Below are 24,687 nucleotides of genomic sequence, written 5' to 3' on the forward strand. Positions count from 1 at the left end.
TCAGTTATGACGTCATCTTCGTGCGGCCTCCCGGAAGTGCGCGCTGGAGCCAGAATGGCGCAGAAGTGGAGCGGCGGCTGCAGCTCAGGTGTCGTTTGATGACAAATTCACCGAAAATCACCGGAAACCGGAGACCGGAGCGCGAGGTGGACGGGGATCCCGCGGAGGACACGCGCCGCCGTCGGGGACGCACACACGCGCAGTGAGTGTCCGCTACGCTTTGCGAGCCCCGCGGCTAGCATGCTAACGTGTTGAGTCACGGGGGTCCAAATCAGCGAACAGCCTCGCCGCGAGCTTCGGAGCACCCCAGGCCCGCCCGCAGGAGCCCTCCCGGCGGCCACGCTGCCGCCCACCGCGGGCGGAGAAATTCAGAGGACCGATAGCCTGTTAGCACTGCTCTTCCTATGTTAGCATGCTAACAGAGAAGCTAGCCGTCCGCTCAGGGGAGCCGGGGTCCACCTGACGTCATCAATGTGTTTGTCTTTGTTGTGGGAGTTTAATCACGTGGTTCACCGCGTCGCTGTCGCCTGTGCTCCTCACCTGAGTTCACAGGTTGCTTAGTTATTCCGCCACCAGGAGGGGCTGATCAGAGTGACGTCATCCGACGTAGCTGGACTCATCTCCACAAGGGGTGGGACAGAGGTCCAGGTAGCTCATGTGAGCATGCAGGTTATATAGCAATCAGAAGTTTGGTGGTTTGAGCCCTGGGTGCCAAAGTGCCTTTGAGCAAGACACTGAACCCTGAGTTACTCTTTAGGTGTGTGTGTGTGCTTTAAAGTGCTTTGAGCACTCCAGTAGTTGAATCAGACCTATCCATTTACAGACAGCTGTTAGTCAAAGAGGCTATGCCCCCAATAATGCAGGTTATTACCCAGGCATGTTTTCCACACCCTGTCAGGTGTTAAACATGGCCGTCTGTGGGACAGAGTCAGAGAGACTTTATTTATCCCCAAGGGACAATTAAGATACAGACAGAGGCCCAAATACAGTGGTCCTCTGTTGGGTGTCAGAGGGATCGCAGCAGAGGTTGCACACCTGCAGGCCAGGTGAGACTTGAGCAGCCTGAGCCTCTGTGTTTTCAGACAAAGATCTAGGAGGCGGGGCTTAAGATCCTATTTAGGCAATTTTAACACAGATTACAGGTTTTATTATTACCTATCAGCTGACATAGACTCTGTGGCCCAATCGGCTCTTCCACAAGCTGAATCACCATGGAAACAGATGCAGAACAGGTGATGTTTCCTCTGGTTTTTTACGTGCATGTTGTCAGTGTGCAGCTTCTTACGGAAAGCAGTAAAAGATGCCCAGCAGCTAAGACTGCATGTGATGCAGAACTCCTGCTGAGTCACTCTGCAAACAGTGAACACATCTGTTCAACCAATCACATTAATTCTCTCTGATCTGATTTCACGTCTCCTTTATCAGGCTGTGGGACAGGAAGTGTTCATGTTTCCATGGAAACAGCTGTAATGTGTAGCTGTCACCTTAGAGACAAAGAGCAGCACTGAGCGCATTCAGACACCAAATCATTCGCTGTAAATCAAATTTTATTCTCCCGCTCTGTGCCGAAGATTCTGCTGCTTCAGCTCTCAGATCATCATCATCATCCTTGATCATGGCTTTGATTGGTGCAAGCAGCACTCACAGGGTCATTCTGTGAGGAGGAGGAAGAGTCGCATGACATGCAGAATACCCCTGTTTCATGTGGGTGCACACTGAGCCTGAAGCAGAGAGCCCAGGTTATCAGAGAGAGTTAGCTCTGACTGAGGTTAGGTTTTGTTGATCTAGTTAACTCAAAGAAAGCCTGGATATGTTGCACCTCCTCCGTAGTCATGGCCCTCTTACAACAATTCACCTGAACAGGTGTTTGGCCCTCTGTTAGACAGGTGGAGACTGCATTAAAGGTCGAAGCTCTGTCTGGACCCAGCTGTGTGTGTTTGTGTGTGTGTCAGCAGGTGATGGCGGAGCGGCGAGGCGAGTGTTTGTGGAAGAAACACGTGGCGGAGCAACTCAAGCTTAGAGACCGAGAGCAGAGACAGGCCTTCGAGGAGATCATCCTGCAGTGTGAGACACGCACTCTTTCTTTAACCCTCTGTACTCGGTAGAATTCCCTGGAATGTTCCAGTTTCCAGAGGTTCAGATAGAAATCTTAAAGTTATTTTAAAAACTGCTGTAAGGCAGCAGCTGTAAGTTGGTTTGAAGTCAAAGATCGCAAGTAGCTGAACTTTATATGAACATTTCTTCATCTTCCTCCTTAAGTCTGAACTGAAGTCAGAGCTCTAAAACAGCGGTCCCCAACCCCCGGGCCTCGGACCGGTACCGGTCCATGAGTCGTTTGGTACCGGGCCGCGAGAGTTGAGGCTCAGGTGTGAAATGTCTGGTTTTCAGGGTTTTTATCGGTTTCCAGCGTTATTTTGTTATCGTTTTTATCGTTTACTCTGTTTTCCTGGGTCTTTTCACGTGTGTTATGAATAAATTTTATTTTTTCAGTACCGGTACTAGTTTTATTTTGTTGTATTTATCCGTGACACCTTAAAGGCCGGTCCGTGAAAATATTGTTGGGCATAAACCGGTCAGTGGCACAAAAAAGGTTGGAGACCGCTGCTCTAAGACACACAAACCTGCATGAACACACTCAGTTATTCCCGATAGATTAATTCAATTCAATTTTATTTATATAGCGCCAAATCACAACAAAAGTCGCCTCAAGGCGCTTCATAGATACAGAGAAAAACCCAACAATCATATGACCCCCTATGAGCAACACTTTGGCGACAGTGGGAAGGAAAAACTCCCTTTTAACAGGAAGAAACCTCCGGCAGAACCAGGCTCAGGGAGGGGCGGGGCCATCTGCTGCAACCGGTTGGGGTGAGAGAAGGAAGACAGGATAAAGACATGCTGTGGAAGAGAGACAGAGGTTAATAACAGATATGATTCAATGCAGAGAGGTCTGTTAACACACAGTGAGTGAGAAAGGTGACTGGAAAGGAAAAACTCAATGCATCATGGGAATCCCCGGCAGCCTACGTCTATTGCAGCATAACTAAGGGAGGATTCAGGGTCACCTGGTCCAGCCCTAACTATATGCTTTAGCAAAAAGGAAAGTTTTAAGCCTGATCTTGAAAGTAGAGATAGTGTCTGTCTCCTGAATCCAAACTGGAAGCTGGTTCCACAGAAGAGGGGCCTGAAAACTGAAGGCTCTGCCTCCCATTCTACTTTTAAATACTCTAGGAACAACAAGTAGGCCTGCAGAGCGAGAGCGAAGTGCTCTAATAGGGTGATATGGTACTACAAGGTCATTAAGATAAGATGGGGCCTGATTATTTAAGACCTTGTATGTGAGGAGCAGGATTTTGAATTCTGGATTTAACAGGAAGCCAAAACAGGAGAAATCTGCTCTCTCTTTCTAGTCCCTGTCAGGACTCTTGCTGCAGCATTTTGGATCAGCTGAAGGCTTTTCAGGGAGTTTTTAGGACTTCCTGATAATAATGAATTACAGTCGTCCAGCCTGGAAGTAATAAATGCATGAACTAGTTTTTCAGCGTCACTCTGAGACAGGATATTTCTAACTTTAGAGATGTTGCACAAATGGAAGAAAGCAGTCTTACATATTTGTTTAATATGTGCATTGAAGGACATGTCCTGGTCAAAAATGACTCCAAGGTTCCTCACAGTGTTACTGGAGGCCAAGGTAATGCCATCCAGAGTAAGAATCTGCTTAGATACCATATTTCTAAGCTTTTCAGGGCCGAGTACAATAACCTCAGTTTGATCTGAATTAAGAAGCAGAAAGTTAGCGGCCATCCAGGTCTTTATGTCTTTAAGACATTCCTGCAGTTTAACTAATTGGTGTGTGTTATCTGGCTTCATGGACAGATAGAGCTGGGTGTCATCAGCATAGCAGTGTAAATGTATAATAATAATAATAATGGATTGGATTTATATAGCGCTTTTCAAGGCACCCAAAGCGCTTTACAATACCACTATTCATTCACTCTCACATTCACACACTGGTGGAGGCAGCTACAGTTGTAGCCACAGCTGCCCTGGGGCAGACTGACAGAAGCGAGGCTGCCATATCGCGCCATCGGCCCCTCTGGCCAACACCAGTAGGCGATAGGGTAAAGTGTCTTGCCCAAGGACACAACGACCAGGACAGAGAGCCCAGGGATCGAACTGGCGACCTTCCGGTTACAGATGTGATTCCCAACCCCCTGAGCCATGGTCGCCCCAAATGCTATGTCTTCTAATGATGCTGCCTAAGGGAAGCATGTATAATGTAAACAGAATTGGTCCTAGCACCGAACCCTGTGGAACTCCATAATTAACCTCAGTGTGTGAAGAGGACTCTCCATTTACATGCACAAACGGGAGTCTATTAGATAGATATGATACAAACCACTGCAGTGCAGTACCTGTAATACCTACAGCATGTTCTAATCGCTCTAATAGGATATTATGGTCGACAGTATCGAATGCTGCACTGAGGTCTAGCAGGATTAGACCCACTGACTACGCCCTGCCAAACAACAGCAGGAGCTGATTAGAAGCTAGGCTTGAGTGTCCTAAAAATCACACTTCCACTCTGATGAAGAATGACTACGTTCTCAGTTCGACTCAGTTTGGTCACAAAGTGTCCAACAGCGTAAGCTCCACTGACAGCAGCTAACAGCAGTTAGCAGAGGCCGTCGGCAGCACAGAGCAGTGTGCCCACAGAAGCACTCAGCGACACATTGAGTCATCGCAGTGAAGCCTTTCAGAGCTCTGCTTCGTAGGTTGCTGTGGTGACGCCCCCTTGACATTAACACGGTGCTGACTCCCATGTTGGATTTAAACATGGCTGCATCTCACACACCTGTACAGCTGACTGGAGCTGTCGTGTCGGCGCTCAGGAGGACCTGACTAACCCTGAGTGCAGCTGACAGAAGGAAGCTCCACCCACACACTTGTCAGCCACCTACAGCGTAGCGTCCATGTTGTTTGAGTTGTCATAGTTGTTGATGTATTGATGGGTTTTCAGATAACCGTCTCCTGGAGAAGGCGGACCTGCAGGCTGTTCTATCGGAGCGTTACCAGGCCGACAAATATGATGTTCAGAGAGGCCACGAGTCCAGGTGAGTGTAAGGCGTGCTGGTGTGTGCTGTCACTCGTCGGTGTGTTGTCTAACGTGTCTCTGTGTCCCGTGGCAGTGCGGCGGACTCGAGTCGCTGCGACGCTCTGCAGCAGGAGATGGCTCAGATGAGGATTCGGCACCAGGAGCAGCTGACGGAGCTGCACAAGAAACGAGGCGAGGTGAGTGCTTGCCGGCATGCCGCCAAGCCTGAGGCATGTGTGCGGGGAGGCGGGGTTAGAGGGACGTACAGGTGCAAGTTACTGAGCTGTGATAGTACACAGGGTAAGGGAAAACCTGGAGTGTTTCCTGTGTGACACGCTCAGTTTGCTCCTCAATAATCCGGCAACAGAGTGACTACTCGCAGCGCCGTGACATCGTTTTAAACAGACAGTGGATGGAGGCTTCTTTGCGTGTTTGCCGACGCGCTGTGGCCGCTCACGTGTTGGTGGTGAAACAAGGCTCTGCTTCACCCACACACACCGCTGGCCCACCCAAGACTGAAGCGCCTCTTTGTGCCACGCCCACTGCTTAAACCGCCGCCAGATCTGTTTTCCTGAAGCTGCCTGAAACAGGCGAGGATGACAGGACGTCAGTCGCAGGGACGTGCTCGCAGTTCTGATCATGTGAGGGAATTCGCAACTAATCACATGATTCCTGACCATCACTAACAGGAAGTGATGTCACAGTGATAGTTGATACTTTCTGTCAGCTGACATCCTCTGACTCATGGAAACTCTGAGCTGCTGACATGTGACACACGAGGCTTTATAGCAGGAAGTGTGAATGTTTGACTTTCAGTTCTCCCTCCTGCTGCAGCTCATCACAGTGAGCGAGGGCTGGTGGAGGTGCAGTCGTGTGCTGGAGAGCTCCACCTCTGAATACTGAGTGCCGATGGCGATGATGTCACAGCTCCAAACGGAGCGTAAAGCTGTTTCTGGCTTAATTTAGTACATCCTAATTTGCTGGTTGTTGTCATAACAATGCGTCCGAGCGAAATAATTAGTGTGCGTCACAAACGCTACAACAAAGGTCGATGGCGTTTCTCCAGACTCAGGGGAACACTCATCGAGTGACGCCACTGACCAGCGAATCGGTGACATGCAGTCTGACGTCACATTTTAGTACCTGCTCAGTTCACTTGGAACCCCGTTCGTACAGGTACTACAGAAGTATCTGGTACTACGAAGGTACCATGTCCTATGACCTAATGCAAAACCTTGAAAAGCAAAGACCAAGACAGACTTTTAATTAGACTCAATCAAGAACCCACCCACCACTTTAATCACACTCTAGATCTTGTTTTAACATATGGCATAGAAACTGAACATTTAAGTGTTTCCTGAAAACCCTCTCCTGTCTGATCATTTCCTGATAACATTTACATTTACAATAATTGATTACACAGCGGTGGAATGCCAGGACCTACATAATGAATTAATTTAATACACCATTAAATAATTTATTAAATGTGGCAATAATTAATTAAAAATTAATTAAAATTGTAAATTAATTAAATAAATATTATTGACACATTCAATTAATGATTTAATGTTGTATTTATCCATCCATCCATCTTCATCCGCTTTATCCGGGGCCGGGTCGCGGGGGCAGCAGCCTAAGCAGAGAAGCCCAGACCTCCTTCTCCCCAGCCTCCTCCTCCAGCTTATCCGGGGGAACACCAAGGCGTTCCCAGGCCAGCCGAGAGATATAATCTCTCCAGCGTGTCCTGGGTCTGCTGATCCTCAGTCCTTCTGCTTCACACTCTGCTGCGAACCGTTCCAGTGCGAGCTGGAGGCCATCACCCGATGAAGCCAACAGAACCACATCATCCGCGAAAAGCAGAGATGAGATTCTGAGGCTACTGAAGTGAAAGCCCTCCGCCACTTGGCTGCGCCTAGAAATCCTGTCCATAAAAATTATGAACAGAATCGGTGACAAAGGGCAGCCCGGGCGGAGCCCATCACCCACCGGGAACGAGTCCGACTTATTGCCGGCAATGCGAACCAAGCTCTTGCAACGGTTGTATAGCGATCGAATGGCCCGTAGCAACGGGCCAGACACCCCATACTCCCACAACACCTCCCACAGGACACTCCGAGGGACACGGTCGAATGCCTTCTCCAAGTCCACAAAACACATGTAGACTGGTTGGGCAAACTCCCATGCACCCTCAAGTATCCTTGAGAGGATAAATTGCTGGTCCAGTGTTCCGCGACCAGGACGAAAACCGCATTGTTCCTCCTGTATCCGAGGTTCGACTAGCGGACGAACTCTCCTTTCCAGCACCCTGGCATAGACTTTCCCAGGGAGGCTGAGGAGTGTGATTCCCCTGTAGTTGGAACATACCCTCCGGTCCTCCTTCTTAAAGATAGGGACCACCACCCCGTTCTGCCAGTCCAGGGGTACTGCCCCTGATCTCCATGCAACATTGTAGAGGTGTGTCAACCAGGACAGCCCTACAACGTCATTCCGTTTGGCCTGTCGATACCTGTCGGCTGCCTCCGGAGTCCCACAGGCTAACCAAGCCAGATAGGACTCCTTCTTCAGCCTGGTGGCTCCCCTCACCTCTGGTGTCCACCATTTGGTTCGGGGATTACCACCACGGCAGGCACCAACCTCCTTGCGGCCACAGCTCAATGCAGCAGCTTCAGCATTGGAGACGCTGAACATGGTCCATTCGGACTCAATGTCCCCAGTCTCCCTTGGAATGCTGTTGAAGCTCTGCCGGAGGTGTGCGTTGAAGATCTCGCGGACTGGGGCCTCTGCTAGACGTTCCCAGCACACCCTCACTACGCGTTTAGGTGCACCAGGTCTGTCCAGCGTTCTCCCCCGCCACCTGATCCAACTCACCACCAGGTGGTGATCAGTTGACACCTCAGCCCCTCTCTTTACCCGAGTGTCCAGAACATATGGTCGCAGGTCTGGTGATACGATTACAAAATCGATCATAGACCTGCGGCCTAGAGCGTCCTGGTGCCACGTGCACTTATGGGACACTCTTATGTTCGAACAAGGTATTCGTTATGGCCAAACTGGGATTTGCACAGAAGTCCAATAACAAAGCACCGCTCGGGTTCAGATCAGGGAGGCCGTTCCTCCCAGTCACGCCCCTCCAGGTCTCGCTGTCATTACCCACATGAGCATTGAAGTCTCCCAGCAGGACAACAGTCTCCAGGTGGAGCACCTTCCAGCACCCCACCCAGGGACTCTAAGAAGGCTGGGTACTCTGAACTGCCACTCGGCGCATAAGCGCAGATGACAGTCAGGACCCGTTCCCCGACCCTAAGGCGCAGGGAACAAAAACCCTCTCATCCACCGGGAAAAACCCCAACGTACCGGCAGCAAGCCGAGGGGATATTAGAATACCCACCCCAGCCCGCCGCCTCTCACCAGGGGCAACTCCAGACTGAGACAGAGTCCAGCCCCTCTCCAGGAGACTGGTTCCAGAGCCCAAGCCATGCGTAGAGGCGAGCCTGACTATATCTAGCCGGTACCTCTCAACCTCACGCACTAACTCAGGCTCCTTCCTCACCAGAGAGGTGACATTCCATGTCCCAATTGCCAGTCTTGGTAGCAGGGGATCAGTTCGTCAGGGCCTCCGCTCCTGGCCGCCGCCCGGCACACAATGCACCCGACCCCCCGATCCTCCTGCGGGTGGTGGGCCTGCGGGAGGATGGGCCCATGTCCCCTTTTCGGGCTGTGCCCGGCCGGGCCCCATGGACTAAGGCCCGGCCACCAGACGCTCGCCCTCGGGCACCCTCCCCGGGCCTGTCTCCAGGACGAGGCCCCGGTAACCCTATCCCGGGAAGGGTAAACTGTTCCCTCGATGTTTTCTTCATAAGGATCTTCTGAATCGCTCTTTGTCTGGTCCCTCACCCAGGACCAATTTGCCATGGGAGACCCTACCAGGGGGCTTTTGCCCTGGTAGGGTCTCCCATGGTCTGGGACACACAAATCCCTCCACCACGATAAGGTAGCGATTCACGGAGAGAATTGTATTGTTGTATTTAATTAATTCATTTTGGCACACTTCACTCCTTCAGGTCTCACCATGAAATCATTTGATCTGTCACCCATCAAACCCAGGGGGCGGGGTTAACGCTGATCGAGTCAAAACCGTTGCTTTGGCCTGGTGGCCATTGTTTTTGAAGGCCTTTCTGCACACCAACAACCGGCATGTTGAAACTAACATTTACTGAGGTTATATTTATCGGGATTTTATTTCCTGATGTTTGTATGTGTCCTACGTATTTCAGTCGCCAATCCTGAATTATAACTAACATTAAAAACATATTTAAGGAGGAGAGAGAGCAAAAAAATCTGATTAACATCTGGTCTTTGTGTTTTTGTTCAGTAATCAGTGTGACCTGCGTATAAACGCATAAACTTTATTAAAAGAGATAACGTTGGTGCTTCCGTCATGTAGTAACTGTTAGGTTTAACTGTACCAAGGTTGTTCGACACTGTGAAACACATACAGACTTCATGATGTTTGCCTCATATTTTTATTGTGAATATTAATCATGAGGGTAAACGGCCCGTACACCACGGAGCGAGGTCAGCATCTCCACGATATCTTCAGCTCTCTGAGTTAACAGTTTCACAGCTGGGTCACATGAAAGTGTCGGCAGCATCAAACTAATCTAACGGTCATCTACGAATAATTCACGGGTCATATCAATATTATTTTACAGAAAATCATCCTTATTACGGCCAACTATTCCAGAGATGTGAAAATCTACAGCATAAAGAACACAAAAATATAGCAACGCAACACTGTAACAGAGATGAACGCGTCAGTTTGTTACAGATCAAAGTGGAATGAAAGTGATTGGTTGAACAGGTGTTCGTGATCTGTGTTATCTGTGTTTTCATCAGCGTAAGAGACTCAGCAGCAGATTAGAATAACATTTGTACATTTAATAAATCACCAAATTAATACATGAAATGATCAAACCTGCTCCGACAGTTCAGAATCAGAATACTTTATTGATCCGTAGAGGAATTTATTTTGGTTACAGTTAGGGCTGCGCAATTTTGCATAAAATAAGAATCACGATTTTTGTGCTTAGAATTGAGATCATGATTCTCTCATGATTTTCTTTTCCAATATAAACATTTATTGCACTTATTAACTGCACATCAACTTCGTAACAGTTGAGACTGAACATAAAAATAAATGTCTCACATTTTGTCGTTGCTGCAAAATGTACTTCTTGTAATTCCGTCTCGTGTTCGACACTGCGTGTACAGAGCAGGTAGTGCAACAATAGAAAAATAGTTGCAGGACGGCACTGCGTAGCGTTTGTCTAGGGTGTTGATCATTTTCCTAAATCCCTCGTTTTGCACAGTGTTGATGGGAGCCATATCTTTAGCCAGGTGATAGGTGATGGCCTCCGTAATTTCTTTGTGCTTGCGGGAGTTCGGCGGGTATGGGGAAGCGCTGTATAAGGTTCTCGTTATTGATGTTTGGGTGGTTGACCGGGACGGATTTTCTCCTGTCACTTTCTTGGCCTTTACAGCTTCGTCATCTCTCACGTGCTCTCTGTTGTTTTTTCCCTGCTAGCTGGCTTCTGTATCACGTGGTATAAGGCTCCGCCCTTGTCATTTGTTTTGCAGGAAGAGTGAGCGCTTGTTTTCATGCAGATTATGTCCCGGATCAAAATGTCAGTCGTCATCTTTTTTTCTTTTTTTTAATCGTTGTCATTTGGAAATGAGATCGCACATAAGTATGAATTGAGATTGCGATTTTTCTAACGATTAATTGTGCAGCCCTAGTTACAGTGCTCCAGTACAAACAGTAATAAAGACAGACAATACACAAAGTAAGAAATGGCACAATATATACATACAGTGGCTTGCTAAAGTATTCGGCCCCCTTGAACTTTCCCACATTTTGTCACATCACAGCCACAAACATGAAACAATTTTATTGGAATTCCACGTGAAAGACCAACACAAAGTGGTGCACATGTGAGAAGTGGAACGAAAATCATACATGATTCCAAACATCTTTTACAAATAAATAACTGCAAAGTGGGGTGTGCGTAATTAGCCCCCTTTGGTCTGAGTGCAGTCAGTTGCACATAGACGTTGCCTGATGAGTGCTAATGACTAAATAGAGAGCACCTGTGTGTAATCTAATGTCAGTACAAATACAGCTGCTCTGAGGCCGTCACAGAGGTTGTCTGAGAGAATATTGGGAGCAACAACACCATGAAGTCCAAAGAACACACCAGACAGGTCAGGGATAAAGTTATTGAGAAATTTAAAGCAGGCTTAGGCTACACAAAGATTTCCCAAGCCTTGAACATCCCACGGACCACTGTTCAAGCCATCATTCAGAAATGGAAGGAGTATGGCACAACTGTAAACCTACCAAGACAAGGCCGTCCACCTAAACTCACAGGCCGAACAAGGAGAGCGCTGATCAGAAATGCAGCCAAGAGGCCCGTGGTGACTCTGGACGAGCTGCAGAGATCTACAGCTCAGGTGGGGGAATCTGTCCACAGGACAACTATTAGTCGTGCACTGCACAAAGTTGTCCTTTATGGAAGAGTGGCAAGAAGAAAGCCATTGTTAACAGAAAACCATAAGAAGTCCCGTTTGCAGTTTGCCACAAGCCATGTGGGGACACAGCAAACATGTGGAAGAAGCTGCTCTGGTCAGATGAGACCAAAATGGAGCTTTTTGGCCAAAATGCAAAACGCTATGTGTGGCAGAAAACTAACACTGCACATCACTCTGAACACACCATCCCCACTGTCAGATATGGTGGTGGCAGCATCATGCTCTGGGGGGGCTTCTCTTCAGCAGGGACAGGGAAGCTGGTCAGAGTTGATGGGAAGATGGATGGAGCCAAATACAGGGCAGTCTTGGAAGAAAACCTCTTGGAGTCTGCAAAAGACTTGAGACTGGGGCGGAGGTTCAGCTTCCAGCAGGACAACGGCCCTAAACATAAAGCCAGGGCAACAATGGGATGGTTTAAAACAAAACATATCCATGTGTTAGAACGGCCCAGTCAAAGTCCAGATCTAAATCCAATCCAGAATCTGTGGCAAGATCTGAAAACTGCTGTTCACAAACGCTGCCCATCTAATCTGACTGAGCTGGAGCTGTTTTGCGAAGAATGGGCAAAGATTTCAGTCTGTAGATGTGCAAAGCTGGTAGAGACAGACCCTAAAAGACTGGCAGCTGGAATTGCAGCAAAAGCTGGAACAATGGAGTCGGTGCAGAAAATTATGTAGTCCCTGATAACGCTCAGTAAGCCCATTGATGTCCTCAGCGTGAGGCTCACAGAGTGTTTCCCAGTTGGTCACCTCGAAACAGCCCTGTAGTTCCACTAAGGCCTCCTGACCACCTCCTAATGCTCCACAGGTTCCCTCCTCACAATTAGCACATAGCGGGGGGTGAGGTAAATCTGGTTGTGATCTGGGGAGGAAGGAAGAGCTGTATGCATCCTTGACATTAGCATACAGTAGGTCTAAGATTCTCTCCCCCCTCGTGGGACAGTCCACATATTCTCTGCACACAGTTTAATGTCCGGGCAGCAAATTCTTTCTTTGATTGTTATGTTGGCAGGGTTACACCACCGGTTGATAACAAAAACAGCAAGCCCACCTCCTTTCTGCTTACCACTAGTGATGCTGTCCCTGTCCGCCCGAACAGTGTGGAAGCCTTCCACGGATGCGTTATCGTTGGGAATGTCCTGGTGCATCCATGATTTGGGTAAACACTCCTGGTATTCCCTCTGACTCCGTACCAGCGCTGAGAGCTCATTGATTTTATTTGATATCGGCAGACACTGGTTGTACCTCCTCCTCGCTTCGAGCCACTGCTGTCTCACCGTCTCCTTGCTTCTTCTTTTCTGTCCTGCGTTCACATTTGATATGAGGCCAGGACATAGAATGGCTGTGTCCTGTTTTAAGATCATATATGTAAAATTGTTGTCTGACCTGCGTCGTTCCAGCCGCTCAGAGTCCGTGGTTACCATGGTTACTGCATAAGCAGCTGTGACGTAAACAGCTGGCACAGCGGAAACCTACCAGCGACATGAGTGTTTATGCTTGTCATTGCAAAAGAACCGTCGGAATGGTTAACTGAAGTTAACTTATCTCAGATAACGGTAAACATAACATGACTGAAACATAAAAAAACACAAATCAACCTCATTCATTTTAGTTTAGTAAACAGATTCTCTCAGTTGTAAATAAAACAGCGAAGTAAACGTGACCCAACAGACAGAACCTGAGTGAATTAAGTCTAGCGTTTAACACTGAGAGCTAAACCTCAGGTGAGGTTTCAAAGCTGTGTGCCGGTGACATTCGCCTATAAAGTGCTCTGTAGGGAAACGAGCTCCAGCAGCTCTGCGCTCGGGAAAAAAACAGAATTATGTGCCGACATTGCGTTATATCGAGCACCGGCTGCCCAGTTAAACTGTGACTATCACCAGGCAACATGAGCTGTGTCCCAAAACCTAGGCTACATCCTTTGGAGGACCCGGCCTTCGTGGTCTTCGTGGGCCGGGTCCTTCAAAGACCGAGAAGGCTGGAAGTGCGAGGCTGTGAAATTGGACGGTCCAGCCTTCAGATTTGCGTCATCGCTGTCTGGGTGGAGTTTAATGAACTCGGCCATCTGCTCCTTGCTATCTAAATATAACAGGACACTGGCGTAAACTCTCGACCGTCTCACACTCCTGTTTAATCAGTTTTCTGTTTGACGTTTATTCAGCTGAAAACCACCCGATGGATTAATAAAGTTTTATTTTATCTAATCTAATAACTTTGATCTCAGCCAAACCGATTTACTCACGAACAAATAAAACATTAAAAACAGCCCAACAATAACATTTTTAGGTTGTCTAAGTGACTTATATATCACGTTTAACCTGAGTAGCGAAAGACGGCGGTGATCTGAAAATGATGTGCTGGGAGTTGTGCCGTTCTCGGCGGCTCCAGTGACCCCCGAGCTCCCGTCAGCTATCGAGCTGGTGGGTAACAGACGTGTCCGAAAACGTCGAAGCACTTTTGCAAATATGCGATATCTTGATAAACCAAGCAGATATTTGAGGTTTACACAGCTACTTTCTCGCCTGAAAATATGTTAAAACTTTATTTTGTGACCCAGAAAGATTAATAAGAGTAATATTAGAACTAACTAGCTGCCACCATTGTTGGAAACTGGAATTGGCTGGGCCGCGCTATGAATTCTGGGATATGTTGGGCCACAAAGGATGCAGCCTACGTTTTGGGACACAGCTATGGTGTTTCTTGAAATAGCGGCAGGTGTTAAACAGCTGGCAGGTGAGCAGGTATGCAGGTAAACTGAGGGCCTGATGAGCTGATCGCGGATGTCGTGAGAAAAATGTCAGCTCGTTCTTTATGTTACAGAAGCACAGAGACACAAGAGCAGGCGGAAAGAGACGATCGCTCGGTGAAAATGAGAATCTGCGAATGCAACATGTGGAACACGGAGAGTGGAATATGTAAACAAACCGGTTAACGTAAAAAAAGAAAAACAGTTAAGATGAAACACCGGGGCTGTGAGCTCGGTGCACTCTGTCAGCTGACTGTTAGCGCAGCGAGTGACATCTCTGACAACATCTGAGCACAAACATGTTCTATGTTGACAACCTCACTAGACGTTAAGATTACGCCACGACATTCGCGGCTGAAACACTGTTAAAAGTGTAGTTGGTGACAGAAAAACGGGATATTTTAAAACTTTACACCACCACCATTGCTGCCTGTGATTTGAAATACATTCTGGGATACCTGGCTGCCCCAAGTCCACACATCCAATCGATTATCTAGGATCGACCTGTCTTGACTAGGGATGGGTACCGGTGTCCGGTGCCATGATGGCACCGGTTCTGACATAAACGGTAGTAACCAGACCGAAAAGCAGCGCACATTTCGGTGCTTTATTTCGGTGCTTTTTTTTCCTGAGCTGTGATACACTTCTAGCCAATAATTTTACGTTTCCGAGGATAGTAGGCGGGTCCAGGTACGTGCGTTCTTTTAGAGCAGAGCTACAGATTAAAAATGCCCAAGGCGAAGCGGTCAAAAGTCTGGCTGTACTTCACAGCAAAATATGCAAACTCAGCAGCAACAAGTGCTTTAAGCTGATACTGTGATACTGTCAGAGGAGGTAACACCTCGAATCCAATGAAACACCTGGCGACGCATAGCGTTTTTTTTAAAAGCCCAGAAATGCGCCGTATGATAGCTTGCTGCGAGACCTCACACCGAGCGCATCTACTGTGCGTGGGTTGCCTGTTATCTGACCCGGAGTTAGCAATATCCCCCAAAAACCCCGAAGAGGAGAGTCCTGGCCCCTAGCCCTGCCAGTGTAGCAGAAATGATGAGGATGATGATGGCAGCAGCAGCCGTTCTTCTCTGCATGAGTAGCTTAATGTTGTTCGTGTGTAATTTACGTTGAGTAGGCTAACCACGTTATTACATTAATGCATGTAAGGTGAACTAGCAAACATCATCATAGCTACATGCGACTGTCTTCTTGTTTGATGGCAGATACTCCCTTCACCCTGGCCAAAAAGGCTAAAATGACCAAAGAAAAAGTGGAAAACAGTTAAACATGAGAGGTTTTTGGACAAAGTTTGTGTTTTTTCCATTGTTTAAGCACTGCTTCCAGCCAAGAGTGATACCATATATGCCCCATAGCTGCAGAAAAGGCTAACATTGTTATCTTTTTACAAAAAACCAGCTGAACATGAGAGGTTTTTGGACCAATTTTGTGTTCTCCATTCTTTAAGCACCGGTTTGAGCACCGTTTGAGCACCGGCACCGTTTCAAAAGTACCGATTTGGCACCGGTATCGGATAAAACCTAAACGATACCCATCCCTAGTCTTGACTTACTTTGCACGGCAACCAATTAGATGTCAGAGAAGCTGCAGTGTCAGTGTTAACCCCGCCCCCTTAGTTTGATGGGTGAGGCTGACAGATAAAATAAATTCATGGTGATAGCTGAAGGGGTTCCCAAAGTTCCAAAATGAATTAAATAAATGCATCATTAAATAATTAATTAAACATGTCATAATAATATTTATTTAATTAATGATTGCAACATTTAATTAATTATTTAATGGTGTATTTAATTAATTCATTATGTCAGTCCTGGCGTTCCATACACGGCAGTGGAGAGTAGACTATCACAGTAGACGTCTTTCTGAAAGCGCTGTGACTAAGTTTAAGAATATAATCCACGCACTGTTATCATCTTCAATGCCCTGTACCAACACAGAGCAGCTACATGATCGCTGCTCCAACAGAGGTCGATCATCTTGTTAATAACTTTACCTCCTCACTACGTACGACTCTGGATACTGTAGCTCCGGTGAAAACTAAGGCCTCAAATCAGAAGTACCTGACTCCGTGGTATAATTCTCAAACACGTATATGTACATGAAGATGGCCCCGCCCCTCCCTGAGCCTGGTTCTGCCGGAGGTGTCTTCCTGTTAAAACTGAGTTTTTCCTTCCCACTGTCGCCAAAGTGCTTGCTCATAGGGGGTCATATGATTGTTGGGTTTTTCTCTGTATGTACTATTGTAGGGTCTACCTGACAATATGAAGCGCCCTGAGGCGACCGTTGTTGTGACGCTGTATTAAAAAGAAAAGACTGAATTGAATTGAAAACTGTGCCGAGTCGATCCGAGTAGGTACAAAAGGGTCTTTGTGTTTGTGTGTATGTTGTTTCCTCTGACTTGGTCATGTGACAGTCCTGTAAACAGCTGATTGGTTATTTTCCTGTTTTTGTCATCAGCTGGCCCAGAGCGTGATCGAACTGAACAACCAGATCCAACAGAAGGACCGAGAGATCCAGAACAACGAGGCCAAGTCAGACACACACACATGCACAGTAACACACACGCACAGTAACACACACACACACACACGCGTGCGCGCGCAGTAACGCAGACCCTGCCTTTGTGCTGCCCCTTGCAGGATGCTTGAGTACCAGCAGCAGATCTCCAGCCTGGAGGGCGACTGCCGTGAGCTCAGGAGCTGCTTGCAGGTAGGCCCGCCTCACGTGGCTCACCTGTGCGGTTGAGGTGGTGTAGCTGTGACGGACAGGTGGAGTCACTCCCTCCCACCTGTGACCAGTTCTATTATACTCACCAATAACTGTTGTCATCGTTTTCATCTGTAAACCGAGTAAGATGATGAAGGTCAGTGATGAGCAGTAAAAGGTCTGATTACCCACAATCCCCTCCTGCTGCCCTTTGGCTCCCAGCAGCCCTGCTTTCTGCTCCCATCGTGCTCCAGTGATGCAGCGGTGGTACCGGCAGCTGCTGACACACAGGATGCGACATCACACCGGGGCCTGTACAGAGCTCCTACAGCCTCTCTGTGATGATGTAATCCAACAGAATCTCTCAGCACGGAGCGTCGGGCTGAGGAGGAGGAGCAGGGAGCTGATCTCAAGTTTTCAAGCTGAGACCTTCGTTGCCCAGAACGTGCGAGCGTCACCCGTCAGAGCAGTGAGGTTAACGTAACTTCATGTTTCACAGGACCTGGAGAGGGCGAACCAGACGCTGAAGGACGAGTACGACGCCCTGCAGATCACCTTCTCCGCCCTGGAGGAGAAGCTGAGGAAGACCACCGAGGACAACCAGGAGCTGGTGTCGCGCTGGATGGCCGAGAAGGCTCAGGAGGCCAACCGGCTCAACGCCGAGAACGAGAAGGACAGCAGGTAGGCAGGGCGGCTGGAGGCGGGAGGAGGTCTGCTGCTGCGACTTCAGGTCATTTTCATCTGTGTGTGTGTTTCAGACGGCGGCAGGCCAAACTGCAGAAGGAGCTTGCTGACGCTGCCAAGGAACCGCTGCCCATTGAGGCGTGCGTGTCTGAGTTTGTATCAGATGAGATGTCCCAGAGAAATTCCCATGGTTACAGCAGACGGGAATAAATAAAGGAACAACAGTGACTCAGGAATGCCTCTCACGCCTGCTCACGTTGCTCTGCTTCTCCGCAGGGACGACGACATTGAGGTGCTGACTGAGGACGCCGGGAAGGCGGGGGGAGAGACGTCACCGAGCCGGCCGCTTAGCAGGACTCCCAGGTGAGGCCGCACGTGCCCGCTGACCTTTGACCTCTACGGAGGTTCAGCATGTGTGTGACGATGTGTCTCTGCCCGCAGTAAGAAGATCTCCCAGCAGCCTCCCGGGGGGCTACTTGACTCCATCTCCCTCATGTTTGGGTATGTGTGTGTGTGTGTGTGCGCGCGCGTCTGTGTGTGTTATTGTTATTGTATCTTTATTTCAGACATACACAGAAAAAACAATATATACAAGTGCACATACTTGCATTTACGTGTACAAATAGGATTATATATGTAAATACACACGTATGTGCTCAGACAAAACAAAGAAAGAAAATAAATAAAAAAACAGAGTCTAAATGACATGAAATTACAATTATTAAGTCTGGAGTAGGAAGAAGTATAACATAGTTATTAGTCCCTACCCCAGTGTTGAACCCCACTGTTCACTGTTAGCCCTGATTCCCGTCATCACTTACCCCACACACTAAACAAGGAATGAAGGACGTGTGTTAACATAGCTACAGTGATAGATACAGTTTAATTAAAGTACAATGGCTGATCAACTTCATCAGTTTCTTCCAAAAACACTTTTCGAAACATCTTTATAAACCGACCAAGGCTTGAACATTGCTGTAGGTCCACAGGAAAACTGTTCCACAGTTTACCCCACAGATGGTAACACAAAAGGTTTTAACACCTTTGTCCGTGCTTTAAGAGTCTTCAGGTTTAGTTTTCCCTTCGATTCATAGTCCCCTTCTCTGTCAAAAACATCCTCTGTTCATTTCCTGGTAACATATTGTATCTGGCTTTGCACATCATTTTTGCAGTTTTATGTTTATAAGATCCATAAACTTCAGAATCTTTAATTTCAAGAACATGATGTTAGTGTGCTCTCTAAATCCTGCTTCAGTAATCATCCTGATTGCTTTTTACATAAAGGTTGAAGTGAAGTTTTGTGTGTATTTCCACACAGTATTCCTAATATGGCAGTGTAAGTGTACAGTGAAGTACCCGGGGTGGAAGGCACAAAATGTTTAGCTTTACTCAGAGATGCTTCTGGACAGTGTAGCTTTATGTGAGGTTTCCAGCACATTTTGTTGTCTATTATCACACCCAGAAATTCTGTATGAGAAACTTACTTCAACATTATTTATCAACAATTTTGCTCCAGCATCTTTTTTACAATTTCCAAATAACATAAATGTAGTTTTATTCAAATTTAGTGAAAACTTGTTTCTGTCAAACCTTGTTTTCAGTTTAATCATTTCTTGTGTGACAATTTCCAAAAGCTGCTGTGAATTTTCTCCAGCACAAAAATATTTGTATCATCTGCAAATGAAATAAACTGTAATATATCAGATGTTTTACATATATCATTGATGCAAAGGATAAACTGCTTTGGTCCCAATGCTGACCCCTGTGGAACTCCACAATGTCCAGGCACTCTGATATTCACCAAGCTTCACAAATTGTTGCCTGTCTCTCAAATAACTCCTGACCCACTCGAGCACCACTCCTCTAATGCCGTAGTGCTCCAGTTCATCAAGTAATATTTCATGATTGATTGTGTCAAAAGCTTTTTTTAGGTCAATGAAAACACCAACTGTGTCTTTGATCTGTTTTATTAGTGATCTTTTCAATAAGAACCATTAATGCCATGTTGATCTGTTTGGTCTGAAACCATACTGACTGTCCATTATTATCTTATGTTTGTGTGTGTGTGTGTGTGTGTGTGTGTGTGTGTGTGTGTGTGTGTGTGTGTGTGTGTGTGTGGGCGCACGCGCGCACACACACACACACACACACACACACACACACACACACACACACACACACACACACACACACACTCAAGGTGACCGTCGTTGTCACTTGTCGCTAAATGAAAGGTGACCGTTTGTTCGTCCTCAGCAGGCGTCGGAGCGCCAACTCTTTCAGCACTTCACCGGAGAGCAGCGAGGCCCCGTCAGGCGTCTGCGCTGAGGTCCGCGTGCCAACCACAGCGCTGCACGTCTTCGTAAGTACCGTCACTCTTCGTCATCGTCGGGATGACTTGCACGGCCGTCTCTCAGTCTGCACTCTCTCTCTCTCTGAGCGTTCAGGAAGCCCACGACGGCGAGGTGAATGCTGTGAGGTTTAGCCCTGGCTCCCGTCTCCTAGCAACTGGAGGGATGGACCGCAGGGTGAAGCTGTGGGAGGTGGTGGCAGGTGAGTGGAGGCGGGGTTTAAACAGGAAGTTGTTTTGCTTGCACAAGGATGTTTGATTGAATAACCCTGGAGCTGCAGCAGGTCACGTGACTAAATCACTTCCTGTGATTGCGTTCAGGTCACTGTGAGCCCAAAGGAGCTCTGACCGGCAGCAACGCGGGAATCACCAGCATCGAGTTCGACAGTGCTGTGAGTGTCCGCGCGGCGGAAGGATACGGCAGCGTTACTTCCTGTTCAGACTGACCTGCTTTCCTGTGTTTCAGGGCTCCTACCTGCTCGCCGCCTCCAACGACTTCGCCAGCCGGATTTGGACCGTGGATGACTACAGACTGAGGGTGAGCGCGTCCAGCTGTCACACAGCTGCGTCACACACGCTCACCGTAAATCCAACCGTGTCAGCAGATTAGTCAGCTGAGCTGTTTGAGTAACCTTGGCTACGGCGGCTGCAGTAGGACGAACAGCCCGGACGGAGCAGAAAGGTTCCACGTCGCCTCAGAGCAGCCGGCGCCGTGTTTCTGCACCTGTTTGTGTTTGAAACACATTTTTCTGCAGTTTATTTAACAGATTTTTTTTTTCACAAAATCAGGAAAATATTTCTAAGTAAGCGCTGCCCCCTGGTGGTCAGCTGCCCCTGTCTGCGTGCGCTGAGCTAAACCACGCGCTCTTGTCCGACAACTGAGCCCAGCAGGAAGTGGCGGCTCAGTTTCCTGGTCAGTGATGTCATGTAAAAGGTCTGAAGCTCAGCTCTTCCCCCTCGCGGCCGCCATTTTGGCTCCCAGCAGCCCGGCTCTCTGCTGCCATCGTGCTCTAGTGGTGCAGCGATGGTCTCGGCAGCTGCTGACACACAGGATGTGACATCACTGCGAGGTCTGTACAGAGCTCCTACAGCTTCTCTGTGATGATGTCATCCAACAAAACCAATCAGCATGGAGCATCAGGCCGAGGGGTGGGGTCTGAGCGGTGATCTCACACCTGTTCTGAGGCCAGAAAACTGTTGTCCATCTAATGTCACCTGTCTGAATCAGGGGACGTCCCCACGGTGACATGGTCAGCTGCATGTCGCCGGGGTTTCTCGTACTGACAGGAAGTGGCAGACGTCACCTGCCGATGACCTGTGTGTGTGTTTACCTGCGCTTACCTGTGTCTTTCTGTCCGTCCGGCAGCACACGCTGACGGGTCACAGCGGGAAAGTCCTCTCCGCTCGCTTCCTGTTGGACAACGCTCGCATCGTCTCTGGGAGCTACGACCGCACACTCAAGCTGTGGGACCTTCGCAGCAAAGTCTGTACGTGAGTGCGCGCTCGCTCGGTCTCAGTGAGTCCTCACCCGAGCTAACTGTCGCTCACCTGTGCAGGTATGAAGACGGTGTTCGCGGGCTCCAGCTGCAACGACATCGTGTGCACCGAGCAGTGCGTCATGAGCGGACATTTTGACAAGAAGGTTCGCTTCTGGGACATCAGGTGAGCGGCGCACGAACGCTGTCATCACTCAGCATCTCTGCCATCGCTCTGTGTCACGGTGATGACACGCTCGGTCTGCCTGTGTGTGTGAGATCAGGGCGGAGAGCATCGTGCGGGAGCTGGAGCTGTTCGGCAGAGTGACGTCTCTGGATCTGAACCACGATCGCACCGAGCTGCTCGCCTGCTCCAGAGATGACCTGGTGAAGATCGTCGACCTGCGCACCAACGCCGTGAAGCAGACGCTCAGGTGAGGCGGGCCCAGTGTAACACAAAGCGGTCGAAGTTTGAAGGCAGCCGTGCAGGTGGGAAGCAGAAACATGGCGAGTCCATCTCACCTCAGTTGGCAGGCAGTCAGTAGGGCTGTGAGGAAATATCACCTTATATTTAAATAACCTCCAAAAACAACAAGAAGAAGAAGAATAGCTCTTTGTTACAAGAACAGTGAAAGGCAGTTTGGCATCTCCCCATGTGTGTGAAATATTATCTACACAATGACACAGAGAAAGTTACATTTACACAAGAAAGATATGTACAAGTTACACACACGCATACATGCCATCTGAGGAGCAGGTGCAGGGGGGTCAGTGATAGTGCACATTGAGTGGTTGCTGTTGCTACTATAATAGATGCAGTTTAAAGAGGAATGTTGGTTACATCATAGTATAACTAAAAATACGGTTTATAAATAAAGTGTAAAACATGAACTCAGTGTTTTTAACGATCAACTGCACACGAGGTGGTCGGCGCCGACCTTTAATGAACAAAAAGAACATCAAGCTAAGAGTTCACGAGACAAAACGGCTGAAACGACAAAGCGGCTCTTTTGTGCGTGTAACATATAAAAATAGACAAACTGACTGACGGTCGTACGTCAGACAAGTAAAGTACCCAGGATACTTTTGTTGCCGTAGTGTCACTGTTGACGTCACAGGCAGATCCACTTCCTGTGCTCCGCTGTGGTCATGTGACTGACTCATTCTGTTTGCGATGTGATGGTCAGGTGACCTCAGCCGACTCACTGTGTGTTTGTGTTCAGTGCGCAGGGTTTCAAGTGTGGCGCTGATTGGACCAGAGTGACATTCAGGTGGGTTCCTCTCATTACTCGTGTGTGTGTGTGTGTGTGTGTGTGTGAGATCTGAGCACGCTCAGTGTGTCTCGTTCTTTCAGTCCTGACGGGAGCTACGTGGCCGGCGGATCAGCTGACGGCGCTCTGTACATCTGGAATGTGCTGACGGGGAAAGTGGACCGAACTCTAGACCGGAACCACAGGTAAGATCGTTCAGGTTTATCCACACGCCAGCGGCTTATGCCGCACTGTTGACCTTTGACCTCTCCTTGCTACTGTTGTTGCAGCTCAGCCATCAACTCGGTGTCCTGGTCGCCTTCAGGAGCATACGTGGCAAGCGTGGAGAAAGGCAGTCGCGCCATCTTGTGGTCAGACATGTGACCGGGCCCGAGGAGGCGGAGTCAGGCTGTAGGCAGCCAGTGGCGGCCCCTCTGCCATCTTCATCGTGGTGAAGATGAAGAGGATTCACTGAGACTGTGGAGACGAGCTGCCGTGTTCTGTTTCTGCAGCTTTTAATGTTCAGCATCATTTTAATGACCGGGAGGAGGCGGAGCCACATGCGGCGCCGCAGCTGCTGATGCGAGGACAGCTGTCGGATGTCAGGTGACACGTTGGAAACGCAGAGACATTTCACTGTTGACACTTCCTCTCCTCATCCTCACTCCACAGGACGCCTCAGGAAACAGGAAGTGCGTGCACCGACTAATCAAAGATTAAAGAAACTGTCGTGTGGTTTGTTCCTGTCTGCACTTGGCAATGCCTCATTTCTACCTCGCCGCTTCGCTCGCTCCAGGTACTGCTGACTTCCTGTTGTTCGTTTTCCACCGCAGACAGAACCGCGTCCTTGCTGTGGGTGTCGCTATGACATCATCAGCAGGACAGCGTGTCGCACATCACGTGTTATGAACGTTATGCCCGAGCCTCAACAGGTGGTCAGCACGAGCCTCAGTTCCGTCATCAGAGGGGGCGGAGTGGAAATGAGGCCGTTTGGACCGTAAAGTGAACCGCCATCAGTGATGTTTTTCCACAAACAGGAAGTGGACCTTCACATTAAACTGTGTCAGAGCACACCTGTGTGGGTTTGTGTGTTTGATTCACAGGTGTGTTACATACTGCACTAACCTCGCTGCGAGCATGGACAGATGGGCGAGTGTGATTGTGTAACCTGATGATTGTAAATGTCCTGTAAAAATCCTGATGAATAAATCCTCTGACACACGAGAGTTCTTCCACGCCACTCGCTCTCTGAGCGCCTCATAGCGGTGGCGAGCTGTTCTTGTTCCTGAGCCCAGGTCGTCTCGTTTTACGTCTCGATGTTTCCTGTGTTCTTCACATTAAGGAGCCAAACATTCCTGCTGGAAGCAGGGCTCGCAAAATTCCCTGGTTGCCCTTCGGGTGGGCACGCTTCAGTTTTTGGTATTTTTATTGTATGATATTGTAAAGCAAACAAAACATCAATCAAAAAATTGTTGAAACAGAAATTACAACATCCATCCGTTTGCTTCCACTTGTCCTTTTCAGGGTCGCGGGGGGCGCTGGAGCCTATCCAGCTGTTATAGGCCGAGAGGCGGGGTCCACCCTGGTCAGGTCGCCAGTCTGTCAGGGCTAACATGTAGAGACAGACAACCATTCTCACCTATGGGCAATTTACACTAATCAATTAACCCTGCAATCTGCATGAAATGACAACAACTGTATAAAAATTATAATCATCAGCTCAAATATTTGGTTGTAATTGAACAGAAATTTCTATGACTGTGTAGAACATGAGAATCTGAC

General features: G+C 48.4%; 1 protein-coding gene and 2 non-coding genes across 6 annotated transcripts in view; all 3 read left to right on the forward strand.

The window, feature by feature from the left end:
* The window catches only part of atg16l1 (ATG16 autophagy related 16-like 1 (S. cerevisiae)), a 37,377-nt gene continuing 12,690 nt past the window's right edge, over window positions 1-24,687 (forward strand). Inside the window, exons 1-20 of one of the 4 annotated variants that reach the window (XM_040043366.1) lie at window positions 3-202; window positions 1,953-2,064; window positions 5,021-5,114; window positions 5,190-5,292; window positions 16,898-16,971; window positions 17,080-17,149; window positions 17,646-17,827; window positions 17,905-17,970; window positions 18,107-18,193; window positions 18,272-18,331; window positions 20,087-20,192; window positions 20,278-20,383; window positions 20,502-20,572; window positions 20,647-20,718; window positions 21,547-21,667; window positions 21,737-21,842; window positions 21,940-22,089; window positions 22,879-22,926; window positions 23,010-23,111; window positions 23,196-24,131. In XM_040043366.1, coding sequence (XP_039899300.1) covers window positions 1,959-2,064; window positions 5,021-5,114; window positions 5,190-5,292; window positions 16,898-16,971; window positions 17,080-17,149; window positions 17,646-17,827; window positions 17,905-17,970; window positions 18,107-18,193; window positions 18,272-18,331; window positions 20,087-20,192; window positions 20,278-20,383; window positions 20,502-20,572; window positions 20,647-20,718; window positions 21,547-21,667; window positions 21,737-21,842; window positions 21,940-22,089; window positions 22,879-22,926; window positions 23,010-23,111; window positions 23,196-23,289 — 1,818 coding nt within the window. In that variant the 5' untranslated portion in view covers window positions 3-202; window positions 1,953-1,958 and the 3' untranslated portion in view covers window positions 23,290-24,131. Of the gene's footprint in view, window positions 203-1,952; window positions 2,065-5,020; window positions 5,115-5,189; window positions 5,293-16,897; window positions 16,972-17,079; window positions 17,150-17,645; window positions 17,828-17,904; window positions 17,971-18,106; window positions 18,194-18,271; window positions 18,332-20,086; window positions 20,193-20,277; window positions 20,384-20,501; window positions 20,573-20,646; window positions 20,719-21,546; window positions 21,668-21,736; window positions 21,843-21,939; window positions 22,090-22,878; window positions 22,971-23,009; window positions 23,112-23,195; window positions 24,132-24,687 lie in introns of those variants that run through there. The other 3 variants (XM_040043368.1, XM_040043367.1, XM_040043369.1) reach the window with 3 other exon arrangements.
* LOC120740888 lies at window positions 17,303-17,576 on the forward strand. The gene has a single exon (XR_005697514.1).
* On the forward strand, window positions 21,093-21,368 carry LOC120740891. The gene has a single exon (XR_005697515.1).

Source organism: Simochromis diagramma, unplaced genomic scaffold, assembly GCF_900408965.1.
Source record: "Simochromis diagramma unplaced genomic scaffold, fSimDia1.1 OVJJ01000377.1, whole genome shotgun sequence".
Lineage (NCBI taxonomy): Eukaryota > Metazoa > Chordata > Actinopteri > Cichliformes > Cichlidae > Simochromis > Simochromis diagramma.